General features: G+C 36.6%; 1 protein-coding gene across 4 annotated transcripts in view; it reads right to left on the minus strand.

The window, feature by feature from the left end:
• VIRMA (vir like m6A methyltransferase associated) overlaps positions 1–15,684 on the minus strand; it is a 58,428-nt gene that overhangs the window by 29,427 nt on the left and 13,317 nt on the right. For 3 of the 4 annotated variants that reach the window (XM_042972804.1, XM_007095569.3, XM_042972802.1), the window contains exons 3-9: positions 15,192–15,293; positions 13,849–13,897; positions 11,908–12,076; positions 9,885–10,007; positions 9,053–9,325; positions 4,147–5,287; positions 965–1,456 (exon numbers count right to left, since the gene is read on the minus strand). In XM_042972804.1, coding sequence (XP_042828738.1) covers positions 965–1,456; positions 4,147–5,287; positions 9,053–9,325; positions 9,885–10,007; positions 11,908–12,076; positions 13,849–13,897; positions 15,192–15,293 — 2,349 coding nt within the window. The remainder of the gene's footprint in view (positions 1–964; positions 1,457–4,146; positions 5,288–9,052; positions 9,326–9,884; positions 10,008–11,907; positions 12,077–13,848; positions 13,898–15,191; positions 15,294–15,684) is intronic. The other variant, XM_007095570.3, reaches the window with a different exon arrangement.

Consider the following 15,684-nt stretch of genomic DNA (forward strand, 5'->3'; position numbering starts at 1 on the left):
TTTCTATTTGGTTTTAAAGAGACCAGGGAATTTTACAATGAAACATAACTAACTTCCTGAAGACATGAAATCAGATTTTAACATTCACCTCCAATTCACCTGAAAGCACTACTTAAAAGTATATAAACAAAGAACATGTATCACAATAGAAAGTGAAATTCTATTAAGAAATAAGATTGGAAGAACAATGAAATATTAACAATAAAAGATCCAGAAGTCTACTTCAATGGTCTCCTTTAAAACGTTTGTCCACTCCAGATAAGTAGGAACAATCAATCTACTGCCATCATCACTCAGTCTTCTAACTGTGAAACTGCTGAGGTAGAGCTAGGCATGGAAGCCAATGGTGTTTCCTTTCATAGCCCCCCCCACCCCCCACCCCCACCCCCGCCAAAAGACCTATCACTCAAGGAGTCATAGCAAGACCCTGTTGTGAGGCCAGCTACCTGGATGTCACTGCTCTATATGACATGAGCCAGGAAGAGCATGTTTACCTCCTCAGACACTAAAATCCTCTGCCCTCCAGGGCAGCTCTTGAAAACTAGTATCATTCTAAAATCCCCCACATCCATTTAGTCAAAGTACTTCTGAAACCAGAGCACCACAGTATAAAGGTGAGGGAAAATTCAAGACAGCAAGATAGTCCTCATTACTCTGCAAGTATATATTTTGGTGCCTTAGGATTACTCTACACACAAATTAGCAAGGGTACTACAGTTGCAGTCTTGTCAACACCAAGGGGAAAGTGGAAGAAGCTGCAAAAAGATCCATTTCGTTGCTTTATAGCCATCTTATATTTTAGAGATTTCTGTCATACCAATCCTTAATTAACAAATTATGTATTATGTCAAAAAATAATTACAGTTTTTACTTTCAAATGCAACACCTACTTTTAAGAAACTAGCCCTTTACTGACACAGTGTTCCTGAATAATAAAAAATTTAACAAGTAAAAAGAAAATTACCCTAAGGCTTCTTTGGAATAGTACTCCATTAGAGTAATAAGACTTTGGAGATTTTTCTCAAGACTGAAAACATGACCAACAGCTGATCTTCCCACAGGGTTAAAAGTAATCAAATAAAGATTGTGAAGGGTTCCCAAGAGATCTGAATGGTCAGTTTCTTCACTGGCTGTGCAACGCTGAAAATGGCTGAAGAGCTCTGTAATACACTGCAATGTCTGTGTTGAGTCCTGTAGCCACAAGGCAAACGCATCATCAATGACACCATCAGACTGAAGACCCTCCTCTTCATCTTGATCATAAAGGTGACACAGAGCTCGGATCAACAAATTTGTTGCTTCATATTCCGACATAAAAAAAAGAAGACCCTTTTGTGACTGTGCAAGAAACTTTAAAACATCTTTTGTGGCTTGCAGCACACCAGGGTGGGCACTTGTTACCGGAATTGACAGAAGCAAGGTAACTAACTCCAAGAAGTGATGACTATGAAGATACCTGTAGAAAAATTAATTGATACGTGTGAAGTCAGTGCAAAACATTCTTCATTTACTCAATATTCGTTAGATAGGAGAGAGGTAAAAAAGTTAATGGCCACAATCTTTACCCTCAGCAATATACTACTTTAAGAACATAATGCAAGCAGCAAGTCTTCTCTCCACTGGGTCAAATAAAAGTGAAATTGCGTGAGGCTTTTTTCTAGCTAACATTCAATGGACGTTCAACAAATAACTGTGGACAAGTTTTCTCTTTCCAGAATCAACCTTGACTTTAAATTCTGGATGTTCTTTCCAGGCCACTTGTCAAATATTTCTTTTTCACCATGGTCTTCCTCTACTCATGGTATATACCAGTGTATCTGAATTAAGTGTATCTAGGAAAAATATAATACATGTACTACAAAAAATATGTAGTTTATTCAGATTTACTATAGGTAGTATATCTGAATTAGTACTTTCTACTAGAGTAAATAAATTAAAATTATCAATGTTTAGTATTTGAATAGTTAATACTATCATATAGCACTTTTATCAAATCTAAGAACCATTTTTTAGCATACATACTTTTAGTAGAAAAAAGCATGAACTTACTCAACACCCCAAAATAGACACAAATGCTACTGCGTTGTCCTAAAAATACTGTGCTCCATGTATTTATCCATTTCCCTCCCTCCAACCCCTGGCAATCGCTGATCTGTTTACTGTCTCCACATAGTTTTGCCTTTTTCAGAATGTCATGTATTTGGAATCATACAGTATACAATTGCTTCCTCATATTACTCCTTTAACGCAGGCTTCTTCTTCAGGATAACAAACACCCCCCAGTAACTTCTTGACTACAAAAGCAAACAGAATCCACAAGAAGATAAAATCCCAGAACCACTATACTCTAAGAGCATCTTTTAACTACTTTGTGGAGTGTTCAGAAACCGTTAATACTGCAGGCCTCAGACTGCTTACTCTTAGAAATGCCTTCTTTGAGGCTGGTCCTTGGCTGGCATCTGGGAACCCGGATTTGAGGAGGGGGAGGGTTGCATCCCCCAATTGGTAAGAATGCTCACTTTGCCTAAAATGTTTACGCAAACAACATGGTTTACAGGGAACACCTGCTTTCTTTCTGGAAGGAAAGCATTACTTCAAACTAATCTCTCCAAAATGCAATTATTTGTCCTTTCAAAATTCATTGCCCCTCCTAATTTATCAGGTTCTATCAATAAAATCCCAGTTCTAGTAGGTACCCTAGCTAGAAACCTCAAAACACCTTTGGCTCCTTCTCACTTTCTCTTAGCTATTAGGTCCAGTCACCAAGTCCTAGTAACTGCTCTTTCAAAACCCTCTTGCTATTAGCACAATATTTGTCTTTCCATTCCCTGCAAGTGCTACTATATTTGGTAAGTACTTAAAGTACAATCTAGACTGGCTCATCTACTTCCTTAACTCCAATTTCTTTTCCATTGCAATATATCTTAACAACATAAGATCTTAGAATGCTATTTTGATCAGATCAGATCTACTACTCTGAAACAGTGAAGAGTTTCCCACATTGTAAAAAAAATCCAAATTCCTTAGCACAGCATTCAAGGCCCTATATTTCAAGTCTGATATCTAAATGTACCTTCTCCAGTTACAGAGGAGAAAACAATACTTAATAAGCCTTGAATTATTGGTTTCCCCTCAGTAACTAAGAGCATCACTCCCTTCCTTAAAGTCACTACCCTCAGGTATCCTCAGTGCATGACTTCACCTCCTTTCTTACTAAAACTAAAGGGGTCAGTGTGAAGTGTCTTTGCTCTTTTACTGTCTCCATGTTATAAATGTATCTATATTTGTACACATAAGATTTCCTTTCTCCTGTTCAAAGCCAAACCTCTACACTTGTACTCTTGACCTCATCTCTTACCAGACCTTGCTCTAGCATTATCATCTTTTATTACCGTAAGAACTCAAACTAAGGCAAGATCTAATAGTTTCAGCGAAAAACAGGAATGGGTATGTACAGATTTTAGAATGGTTAAGCATCTCATCTTCTGTTAATGCAGTATGCCCTAAATCAAATGAAAAATTAATCACCGAAATAAGGAATAACAATTAAAATGCCATTTTCTCGTTAGCTACAAAATTATTTACAAGCAAAATGCCAAAAAATAAATTATCAAAAATTAAAACAAAATTTAAAAATCTACTGTGGGTGCTGATCCTAATAATGTCAAAACTCTATCAACAAAAAGAGTTAGATAGGGGCACCTGGCTGGTTCAATCTGTGAGCATTTAACCAGGTCTGTAAAATTAAGTTAGTAAAATGTAACTTTAACTTGCAACGTATTAAAATGATAAAGTACAAAGAGGTTCACACAGAAAAGTTCTCTCCTTCCTGGGCCATCTTCTTGTACCACCTTCCCAGAAGCAACTCTACAGTTTCTCATTTATTCTTGCTCATAGACATGCTTATGTAAGCACTGTTGTTAACTATCACTATCTTTAACTTAAATGACTATTACTAGTTTAAGTACTAATAAAATGCAGCTCTCCCACAGTAGCATACTTCTCAGTTTCACCACTCTTTTGAAATAGAGTATTCTTACACAGATATGCACTGCCTACAGACAGATTTGAAAAACCAAAATCAATCACACAAAATTGCCTGTAGTGATTTGTGAAACGTATTTTCCCAAACTGAAAATGTCTTACCTAAAGAGAACAGGGTATGGGTCATCCCTTTCTGGAGGTCCAGTAATACGTGCCATCGTTGGGAAAGACTTAACAGGAGGCTGGATCATTGTATGAGGTGCAGTTTCCATTAAATGGAAAACTTCTTCCAGGAGGTTAATAAGCTTTTCTATTTCCCCTTCACTTATATTTGAGGATTCCAAAAGATCCATGTCCATTGAAGCCTCTACCTCATTTTCATATTCTGGGTTTGTTCTCTCAAGTCCTGCATCTGTGTCATGATCAGGTTCACCATGGTTAGGAACAGATGAAGTCTTCTCTGCTAAATGGTCACCAAGTCTTTTAATCTCTGACAAGATTTCATAGAAATGGCACTTCTGAAGAATAGCAGAACCAGCAGTGACAACTCTCACAGTCTGATCTAAAAGTATGAGCTCCAAAAGTTTTTGATAGCCACTTTTTTCATTCTGCCTACCTCTTAAAAAAGCTTCCATTCCTTCTGTCATACTAATGACACTGTCCAAAGCTTTAAAAGCATTTAACTTAAGAGAAGATGACACATGATCAGCAAACAGGAGCTCAAATAATCCATTGATTACTCCTGCTTGTAGCAGTCCCATGACTCCTTGAGCCCCACATTCTGCTAGTGAGGACACTAATTTGGTCCCAGCTTTGAGTTGTCGGACATTTAAGGCAATGGGTTGGCGAAGAGCTACTTGTAAATTTAAAGCTTGCATGGTCCAGTCTACCAACTGGTCAAGAGAGTCTTGTTTTGTGTTTTTCAACTGCAAATAACTTAATCCTTTTATTATTAAACTTGGAATTTCTTCTAAAGCTGTTACCCACTTTGCACCTCTATCTTCCCGATACAAATCTAACAGTTCAGTTAACTTCACTGAGGCTTCTACTGCCCCTGAATTTTCTTTATCTGGACCTTGATCCTTCATCCTACTGATTTCAATTTCAAAAGTAGTCTTGTATGGACAGCTGAAGTATAAGAGTGGTACAAGTTCCCTATCATATGGATCATATGTCATAGGAGGAACTGAAGCTAAGTCTTCAGCAGTGTATTCAACATCAAAGTTTGGATACTTAAATGTTTCACGTTCCAAGTCAGCAATTCCATCTTCATCACTGGAAATTTGTTCATAACCATCATCCCCTGAAAATCAGTTTGAATATTTAAATATTACTGTTGTTTAATGCAAAAAAATCTAGTTAATCAAAAAAATACTTTATTTAGTACTATGGCAAAAAATTAGAATGATTTCTTCAATAAAATTAACTCCTGATCCAACATCTTATCAACAATTACCAACATTTTATAATTTCTAGTAGAATAATTAATAAGAAACTTCATAAGCAAAGTCTTCTATCTGTTCAACTTTACAACTGACTCTTCTATGGATATCTTCTCTTCACAGAAATAAAATTAGAAATGTCTTGGGGTGCCTGGGTGGCTCAGTGGGTTAAGCGACAGACTCTTGGTTTTGGTTCAGGTCGTATCTCACAGTTCATGAGTTCAAGCCCCACGCTGGGTTCCGCACTGACAAGTGCAGAGTCTGCTTGGGATTTTTGCTCTCTCCCTCTCTCTGCCCTTCTCCACCTTGTGCATGAGTTCATGCTCTCTCTCTCTCTCTCTCTCTCTCTCTCTCTCTCAAATAAATAAATTTTTAAAAATGTCTTAAAGGAATAAAAAACACCTCTCTCAAGAAGGAAGAGGTTAACCTTGCCCTCTTTTAAAAAAAAAAATTTTTTTTTAATGTTTTTATTTATTTTTGAAGGAGAGAGAGAGAGACAGAGCATGAGCGGGAGAGGAGCAGAGAAAGAGAGAGGGAGACACAGAATTCGAAGCAAGCTCTAGGCTTTAAGCTGTCAGCACAGAGCCCGATGTGGGGCTCGAACTCACAAACTGTGGGATCATGACCTGAGCCGAAGCCGGATGCTCAACCAACTAAGCCACCCAGGCGCCCCAACCTTGCCCTCTTAAGAGTATTTTTAAGATGGGGGAAAAACTGACAGGCAAAGATTATTAAATTTAACTGTAACACCATAATCACAAAGCTAAACCAAATTTTTCAGTGAAAGCATTTTAAGTTCTTTTTTAACATTAATTTCATATTCCCCAATTTTTTTTTAGATTTTAGTTAACATACAGTGCAATATTGGTTTCAGGAGAATTCAGTGATTCATACACTATCCAGTGCTCATCACAACAATTGCCCTCCTTAGTACCCCCAACACCCACCTGGCCCATCTCCCACTCACCTCCCTCTGCCAACCCACGCTTTGTTCTCTTATCATTAAGAGTCTCTTATGCAGGGTACCTGGGTGGCTCAGTTGGTTGAACAACCGACTTCAGCTCATGTCATGATGTCACAGTTCATGGGTTCAAGCCCCCTATCAGGCTCACAGCTGACAGCACAGAGCCCATTTCAGATCCCCTCTCTCTGCCCCTCCCCCACCCATCTGCGCGCACGCATGCACTTTCTCTCTCAAAAATAAACTTAAAAAAAGAAAATAGAGTCTCTTATGGTTTGTTTCCCTCTTTTCTTTCTCTTTTTTCCTCCCTTTCCCATTTATTCATCTGTTTTGTTTCTTAAATTCTACATATGAGTGAAATCATAAGGTATTTGTCTTTCTCTGATTGACTTATTTCGCTTAGCATGATACATTCTAGCTCCATCCATGTCATTGTAAATGGCAAGATTTCAGTTTTTTTGTTTATTTTTGAGAAAGAGACAGAGCACGGGCAAATGAGGGGCAGAGAAAGGGAGATACAGAATCTGAAGCAGGCTCCAGGCTCTGAGCTGTCAGCACAGATCCCAACTCGGGGCTCCAAATCAAGTACCACGAGATCATGACCTGAGCCAAAGCGGGACGCTCAACACACTGAGCCACCCAGGCGCCCCCAGATTTCATTCTTTTTGATGGTTGAGTATCATATTCCTGAATTTTTATTTCTCTTCATTTACCTGCCACACAGACCTGTATTTTTTAAATTTTTCAAAAAAGTTATTTATTTATTCTTGACAGAGAGAGAGAGAGAGAGAGAGAGAGAGAGAGAGAGCACATGCACGTGTGTGCAGGGGAGGGGCAGAGAGAGAAAGAAAGAGAGAGAGAGAGAGAGAATCCTAAGCAAGCTCTGCACTGTCAGCACAGAGCCAGACTAAGCCACCCAGGCAACCCTCCTAGGTCTGTATTTTATTTTTAAAGAAAATTTATTCACTTAAAATGCTCAGTTGGACCAAAACAAAGCTTTCTTATCATTATACATGTGCAACTTTTTCCTGTATTTCAAATAAAACAAGGTTAGAGACAAAACTTGGTTTTACTTTTTAACACTGCTATTGCCTGGTTGTGGGAAAACTGAAATAATTGCCTACATAAGAAAAGGAAATTTTTCTAGAGTATTCTTCCAGCATCAGCCATCTGTAGACATCCTTTTGTTCAAAACAAGTTTGCTTTAGCCATATATACTCATCATTATTTGAAAAGATAAGGGCCTACAGAGGCCCGACTCTGGGATAAGCCAGATATCTTCTATTAAAAACCAAAATAACCAGCCTCTTTCTCTCACCTTCTCTACAAAAATGATTAAGAAAACAGCCTGCCTGAAATCTAACTACTATTTGCCAAATACAATAAACATAAAAAATATTATTTGCTAATCTGGGAATGGGGGAAGATACAAAAGTATCACTCAATAACCTAATTATTTGTATTCTGTAAAAGGGCACCTGTGATACCAAAATGACCCTCATTCTCATGGAGAATAATCCTCACCCTATTTTAGAAAAAAACAAGGCAGTTTATGTTATTTTACATAAATGCTTTAACATTACATGCCGTTTCTTAGACAACTTAAGAGTCAATTAGCTTGAGTCGCTCTCACTTTTTGCTTTCAAAGGAAAAATAAAGCCTAATGAAAGGACTACATCATGCTGTCATACATCCCTGTATAGTTGAGATTTTTTCCCCCCTGAATTACTAAAAATGTAGCATTTGCTAAAGTATCTAGGTGGCAGGCATCTTTAGGAATTCCACCCAGCTTACACCACTCCTTTCTGAAAACAGCCTACCAAATCTCTACTCATGTATTTCCTACATGATCTTGCTTCCTGGCCAAAGCTGATGGTACCAAGGGACAAATGATATTGGAGCAAGCCAAACAATCTCCCAGAAAAATGCAAACAAGACGGAGATAGCACAGGTAGTGTAGGCTGGTTGGTTAAAAAGAGATTAAACCTGGGGTGCCTGGGTGGCTCAGTCAGTTAAGTGCCAACTCTTTTTTTCTTTTTTTTAGTGTTTATTTATTTTTGAGAGATAGAGAGACAGAGCGTGAACAGGGAACGGGCAGAGAGACAGGGAGACACAGAATCTGAAGCAGGCTCCAGGCTCTGAGTTGTCAGCACAGAGCCCGACACGAGGCTCGAACTCACAAACCGTGAGATCGTGACCTGAGCCAAAGTCGGACCCTTTACTGACTGAGCCACCCAGGTGCCCCAAGCACCCGACTCTTGATTTCAGCACAGTTCTGGGTTTGAGCCCCGTGTCAGGCTCTGCACTAGCAGTATAGAGCCTGCTTGGGATTCTCTCTCTCCCCTCTCTCTCTGCCCCTCCCCTGCTCTCTCTCTCTCTCTCTCTCTCTCTCAAAATAAATAAACTTAAAAACAAAAAAAGGAGATTAAACCTGTGGGGTGGGCAGAGAAACAACAGTTGGCTGACAGAAAATAAAGCAGAAACATAAAGCAAACAAAAAATGGAAATCCCCGTTCTAGTCAAGTCTTGAGGTGCAGCTAGAGTCTATCCCTTGAGTTTCTTGAAAGTCATTTATCTTTGCTATGAATTCTCTTGGATTGCTGAGAGCTACAGCAAGTCAGTTCCTAGTACTTAAAACCAAAACATCCTAACAAACATAACCTACCTTCACCTTCTTCATCCTCTTCACCTTCTTCCTCTTCATCTTCCTCTTCCTCCTCGGGGATACTGTCTACTGTATGGCGATCATCCTCATCCTCATCCTCTTCTTCCTCTACGTCCACATCATCTTCATCATCTTCTCCTTCTTCTTGCTGTTCCTCTTCTACTTCTCCTTCATCAGAATATTGCCCTTCTTGGGGAACAGAATTCCGATCAGGAGAAATGGGTTCAAAGTAATCTTCTCTGTGAGAAGCATCCTCTTCCTTATCACCAGATACTGAAAAATTGAGATTTAAGGCACAGATTATTTTAATGGTTTAAATAACATAAGGCAGCATACTGGATACTGCAACTAGTTAATGACATTTTGGATGATTTAGCTCATAAATACCCTTTAAAAAAAAAGTGGTTAAACTACTTGCTTTTAAAAATATTAAGAGTATATGTTGCACAATTTTACACAGTAAGAATTAATAAAGTATACTATTTTATGTTCTAACACCGCAAACTAATCCTTTTCTTTATAGCTATTAAGTACACAGGTTGTTTACTTCTTCCAATACATACTGCTTATTTTTAACTGGTATTCTTCTGTATACACCACTACAGTAAATTATTTTCAAAGCAATGCCGGTACAGCTTCAAATGAATTAACTGATTTTTTTTTTTTTTAAACAAGTTCATTTGCCAAAAGAAAACACAAGGAAATATCGCATAGGATAAAGTGTGAGGGGCATTCATCAAGATTTGATTAACGATATCTAATTTTTCCTTTAATCAAAAAGCACTATAACATTAATCAGGGGATGAAAAACTAGCACTGATTTTGTTCACACCTGGCAAAGGTATGGGATCATCCTCATCATCATCAGGTGGAGGTGGTCCTGGAGGAGTTCTTGGTCCCCTAGGTTGTGGTCTTGGAGGGCTTCCATTAAACTGATCTTCTTTCTCCCCATCAGCTTTTTTATTAAAGACAGAAAAAGAACTTTCAAATTATTAAAGTGAAATGAATGCATGACAAAAATGCTGTTATCAGCTGAGTCTTTCATCTTCAGAATTTATTGTTAAACTTTTCCTTCCTAACAGCTAACAAATTTTACAAATTAATTTATATTACAAACATTAGAATTTCTGACTTCCCACATACCAAAATATACTCTTGGGCATTATCCCAGAGAAATGAAGACTTATCTTCCTCAGGAAGATGTACACAAATGTTCATAACAGCTTTATTTGCAAAAGTCAAAAACTGGAAAACATCTAAGTGTCCTTCAATGATTGGATAAATAAACTATGATATATCCATACTATGTAATACTACTGAGCAATAAAAAAGAATGAACTATTGATACACACAACAGTGGATGAACTTCAAAGAAATTATGCTGATTGGAAAAAGCCCATCTCAAAAAGATACCTACTACAGGATTCCATTTATGCAATACTCATGAAATAATATAATTACAGAAATGGAGAACAGATTGGTGGTTGCCAAAGGTTTGAGATGGGTAGAACGGGTGTAGTTATTAAAAAATAACACCAGGCAATCTTGTGATGGTACAATCAAGTATTTTGATTGTAGTAGTGGTTATGAAAGGCTATACATGAATAAAACTGCATACAACTACACACACATACAGGCACACACACAAAGTGTACATATGACTGGTGAAATTTGAATGAAGCTCTACAGATTGTACCAATGCCAATTTTGTTTTGATATTGTTCTACAGTTGTAAAAGATGTTAACAGTGAGGGAGCCTGGGGAAAGAGTGCACAGGACTTCCTCATACATTTCTTTGCAACCTCTTATGGATCTATAATTATTTCAAAATTAAAAATTAAAAACACATACATCCATATAAATAAATGGATGAGCACAAATGCCAATTTTAAAACAATTCAGTAAATTAAACAAAAATTTTGAGTAGCCACTATATACACTAGGCACTGTGATAAAACTAGAAACACAAAATATAAGTAAAATATACTCTCAGCCCACAAGGAGCTCAGAGTCTGGTAAAAAAGACAAATGAGCACAGAAAACTAAAGGATTAAAAGAAAAAGTGAAAGATTAACCGCACTTAATAGGTAAGATTTAAGAAAAGACATGAAAATATGGTGTGTGACCATCAAAGACAAAGAGCTCACACGACACTATTAGATGATGTTTAAGAGAAGGTCATTTTATTTACTCATAAAATGCTCATTGTAAAGCAAAAGATTTTTCCTAGTGACCTCAATTATAACTTGAAAATGTATTCCTGAATCTCCATATTTCAACAGCTTACAGTAATAATACTGGAATAAGGAGATGAGACCCTCTGAAAGAGGAGTCCAACTACCTGCCTTATAGAAGGAGAGTCACTAAAGTTTAATGGAATTCTTATTTTTCTTGTCTCCACTTAATGAGCAAAAGGTTCTCAAAAATGGGGGGGGGGGGGAATCTGCATTTAGACATCTAACCAAATCTGAAATGCACTCCTGAAAAAAAAATACCATTAACATGAGTATTCTAACCATATATACCAAACTTACTGCCTATTCCTCAATTCCTTTGGAGATAATTTTGATATTAAACCATGAATAAACACTGGAATACATTTCACTCACATATTAAAAAAAAAAACCCTCAGGTCAATTAAAAAAGTATCTAGGAAACTAGAGGAAGAAAATGTAACCACTTCAACATAAAAATAAACTCTTTTATAGGAAAGAATTGTGAGACTGACAAAGATATCTTCTCAAGTTTTAAGGAAGTTTCAAAAGCTCTTCAAAGTTTCAAAGAGCTACTTCGATTACCTTTTCCTATTATAATGAACATAGTGTCACTGACAAAGACAAATTTAAAATTCTCACCATGTTTTGGATTCCTTTTCAAACTTGGCTGTGGCTGGGGAGGAGGTGGAGGTGGAGGTGGAGGTGGTGGAGAGTCTCTGTCATGACTTATCACTCTATCCACTGATCCATATATTGCCAGTGTCAGACAATTATACCAGCCTCTTAGCACCAAACCATCAGTATTCACCTAATTTGTTGGGGGAAAATATCTTCCAGGTTAATCTTTTAATATGCCAAAAGTAAACTGATATCAAATTACTCTACGGTTAAACTAAAGTCTTTAAAAGTATGCTGAAAGTGCAAAGGTCAATATTGATGGAAATACATCCAGAGGCATAGCTTTTATATGGCTCTCCAGAATTGTCATACCTAAATTTGTCTCAAGACTACATCTCTCCTGTCTGATACTTTACATCAACTCTGTTCAAAATGCATAACCAGATTCCCAGTCAAGAGAAGGGAAATGAGAATGAAATTAAGTGAGAGTTACTGCCAATTAATAAATTAAACTCCAATAGTTATAGAGGTCATGGAGGTGCACAAAAGCACAAATTATGCCCAGTCTCAAGAATTCTAATCCGTAAAATTGTACAGCATTCTTTTTATATGCCCAACTCATACATGCAAGTATACTTAATGTGCCCATGTTGTACTTAAAAAGTAAGGGTAACCAGAAGCATTAAACAAATTGTTTTTGCAAAGAAACTTTCTCCTAAAAAGATCAAAGACTTTATCAATGCAATTAAACCTCAATATTTTCTTATAAAATAAAAAAAAACTTTTTTTCAATGCTTATCTACATTAATTGCCATATTTCCACAATACTATGAGAGGTAGCCAGAATGAGTACAAATATATAAGAAAATCAGAGTGTCAGTAGAAGAACCTGAACCAGAAACCAAAGCCCCTGACTTCTGAGTTCTTTCCATTCTACCATGTTGAGTAAAGATAAAGTAAGAAGTAGTAATGGGGCCCATTCTGGAGGCACGATAAGGAAGAATGAAATTATTATTCTCCTTGCGAACTCTAGCAAACTCCAGTAAAGGGAAACTGGGGACCAAAAGAACGGCTCAAAGACTATGCCCAGGAATTGACAGATTCTAAACAGAAGCCCCACTGGAAGACAAATAAAGAGATCAGGAAGATAACTTAATCTAAACAGCAAATAGAGGATTAAATACCCACCTCCCCACCAAGAAAAAACAAACGGCCTAAGTAAGTAGCCCCATACTAGGACAGTTTTTTTTGCATTTCAGATCACCCATGATTTAGCTTTTCTAGATGCTTATAGAATGGCATTTGTTAGGGGCGCCTGGGTAGCTCAGTCGGTTAAGCAGCTGACTTCGGCTCAGGTCATGATCTCACGGTCCGTGAGTTCAAGCCCCGCGTCGGGCTCTGTGCTGACAGCTCAGAGCCTGGAGCCTGTTTCAGATTCTGTATCTCCCTCTCTCTGATCCTCCCCCGTTCATGCTCTGTCTCTCTCTGTCTCAAAAATAAATAAACGTTAAAAAAAATTTTTTTAAATAAAAATAAATTAAAAAAAAGAATGGCATTTGTTATATCAAGAAAAAAGACATACTTTTGATACGAAAGGAATATAAAATACATTTGTTAAGAAACCTAAGGCACAGTGGTGTCTAGTAACAATTTACTTTCCTGTCATCTTCTGAACTTGCTCACCTAAATGAAAGAAGGGCAAGCACAAATGCTGGCCTCTTCCTGACTCACACTAAAATTAGAGGAAGAAAGAGCTTTATAGGTAGACAGTGACATTAGAATGTCTTTGCTCCATTTTAAAATAGCTTCTGGATGCAAGAGGAATCAGACAAGAAATGTTATCCTGCAGCACTAGAACCAAATAGGCCGATATTCTGCATCACTGGTTTATGTAGATCAAAACTCTCAATGAAAGTGAAAACAAACAGTAGTAACAAGATGAAAACTGACTTCTGCAATTACCTTTGAGTTGGGTCTAAAGATGATAGAAGTATTCTCATCATATTCCAGGCTGCCAAAAGAGTAGGAATAAATATATAGGCTCAAACACTGAACATCATTATTCATGAAGAAGTCTTTCTCAACTTATATGTTTTAATAAAACCAAATACTAGATTATTGTTTTAATAAACCACTAAGTTTAGTTTTAATTTACTTCCCCCAAAATGTTATCAAGTATAAAACAAACTCCCCAGAGATTCTGATTTAATTGGTTTGGGGTAAGTGTAGGTATCAGTATTTTTTAAAAAGCACCCCCAGTAATTCTAATATACAGCTAAGTAGAGAACCATTGCATTACAGCCTTCCTAAAATGTATAATGGGACCAAACAGAGAAAAATACCTATTTTTAAAAGTAGGTACTGACATAAGAAAAACATTCCATAATATTAAAACTTAACTACTTCAGATTATCTAGGTTTCCTTCATTTAAAAAAAAAGCCAAATTATCAATATAAATTAATATTGAGTGAAAGATCAATAAAATGACAACTGAAATCTAAAAAACTTAATTCATGACAGGGATAGAAGTTTTTCCATTTTTAACCTGCCTTTAAGTTTTTTTTATTTTATAAATGAGTTCTAGGGGGCACCTAGGTGGTTCAGCAGGTTAAACATCTGACTCTTGGTTTCAGCTCAGGTCATGATCTCACAGTTTGTGAATTTGAGCCTCATATCAGGCTCTGCACTGACAGTGGGGAACTTGCTTGGGATTCTCTCTCTCTACCTCTCTCTTTGACCTGCTCCAGCTTGCTCTCTCTCTCTCAAAATAAATAAGTAAAAATTTATAAATGAGTTCTTACTAAGCCCATTTAATGGTCAATTATTTTGCAGACATCAAAACAACTAGTTTTAGTAATACCTGGCAAGTATTAAATAATCCAAAATAGAGGTTTCTATTAACAAAATTCTCATTTTACAAAATATGCCCATGGAATTTTAAATTATGAAATAGTCTGATGTAAAAGATACAAATTATTAGTTACCAAAGTGTTTATGCAGTTCTTTTAAAGAAATCAAAAAGCAATTTTTTCCAAATTAGAAGATTATTATTAAATCATTTGATGTGTGTATAAGAAATGTATACACCAATAAAAAGCAAACAAGATGGCTAATGTTTCACACATTTAAATTTTTACTCTGTAAAGAAACTCAACATCTTTCTAGGAGCTTGACGTTTCTTTAATAATGCTAATTGATAAAATAAACCCCGAGTTCTTGGGTCCAGCAACAGATACATCCTTTTCTTCTATCTAAAGAATAAAAAGGTTTTGCCTATTAACTCCTAAATTTCTGGTGCAATTACCTTGTAGGTACATACCTTCCCAACCTATCGAAAACTGGGGCACTTGGTTTGCTTACATTGTTAAAGAATAAGTCTAATTGAAATGTGTGCGGAGAGGTCTCCCTGTGAATGAAACAAAGTTGAAACATCAGCCTTTGCAATAATCAGTTCCTAAATTAAAACAAAAGACAAAGTAAGTACAAATTTAAAAGCAATCCTAGAATTATATCTTAAGATTTAAATAATAAAAATACACAGTTAATTGTAATTATTTTCTGTAATTTTTAAAATTCATATTCAATTTTTAAGTAGACACCTATGCGTTTTGAGTATTACTGAAAATGAAATTTTAATCAACAAGTATCTTTAGCTTGCTACTTGGGCCATTCTAATACACATAAATATTTTAAAGTCTTAATGTATTATAAAGACAAATGCTAATTAATTGTAACACCTACTTTTATAATTCATTATAGCATGATTCCCTTCCATTAGCAGAAAGAATCAGGAGTTA

Source organism: Panthera tigris, chromosome F2 (genome assembly GCF_018350195.1).
Source record: "Panthera tigris isolate Pti1 chromosome F2, P.tigris_Pti1_mat1.1, whole genome shotgun sequence".
NCBI lineage: Eukaryota > Metazoa > Chordata > Mammalia > Carnivora > Felidae > Panthera > Panthera tigris.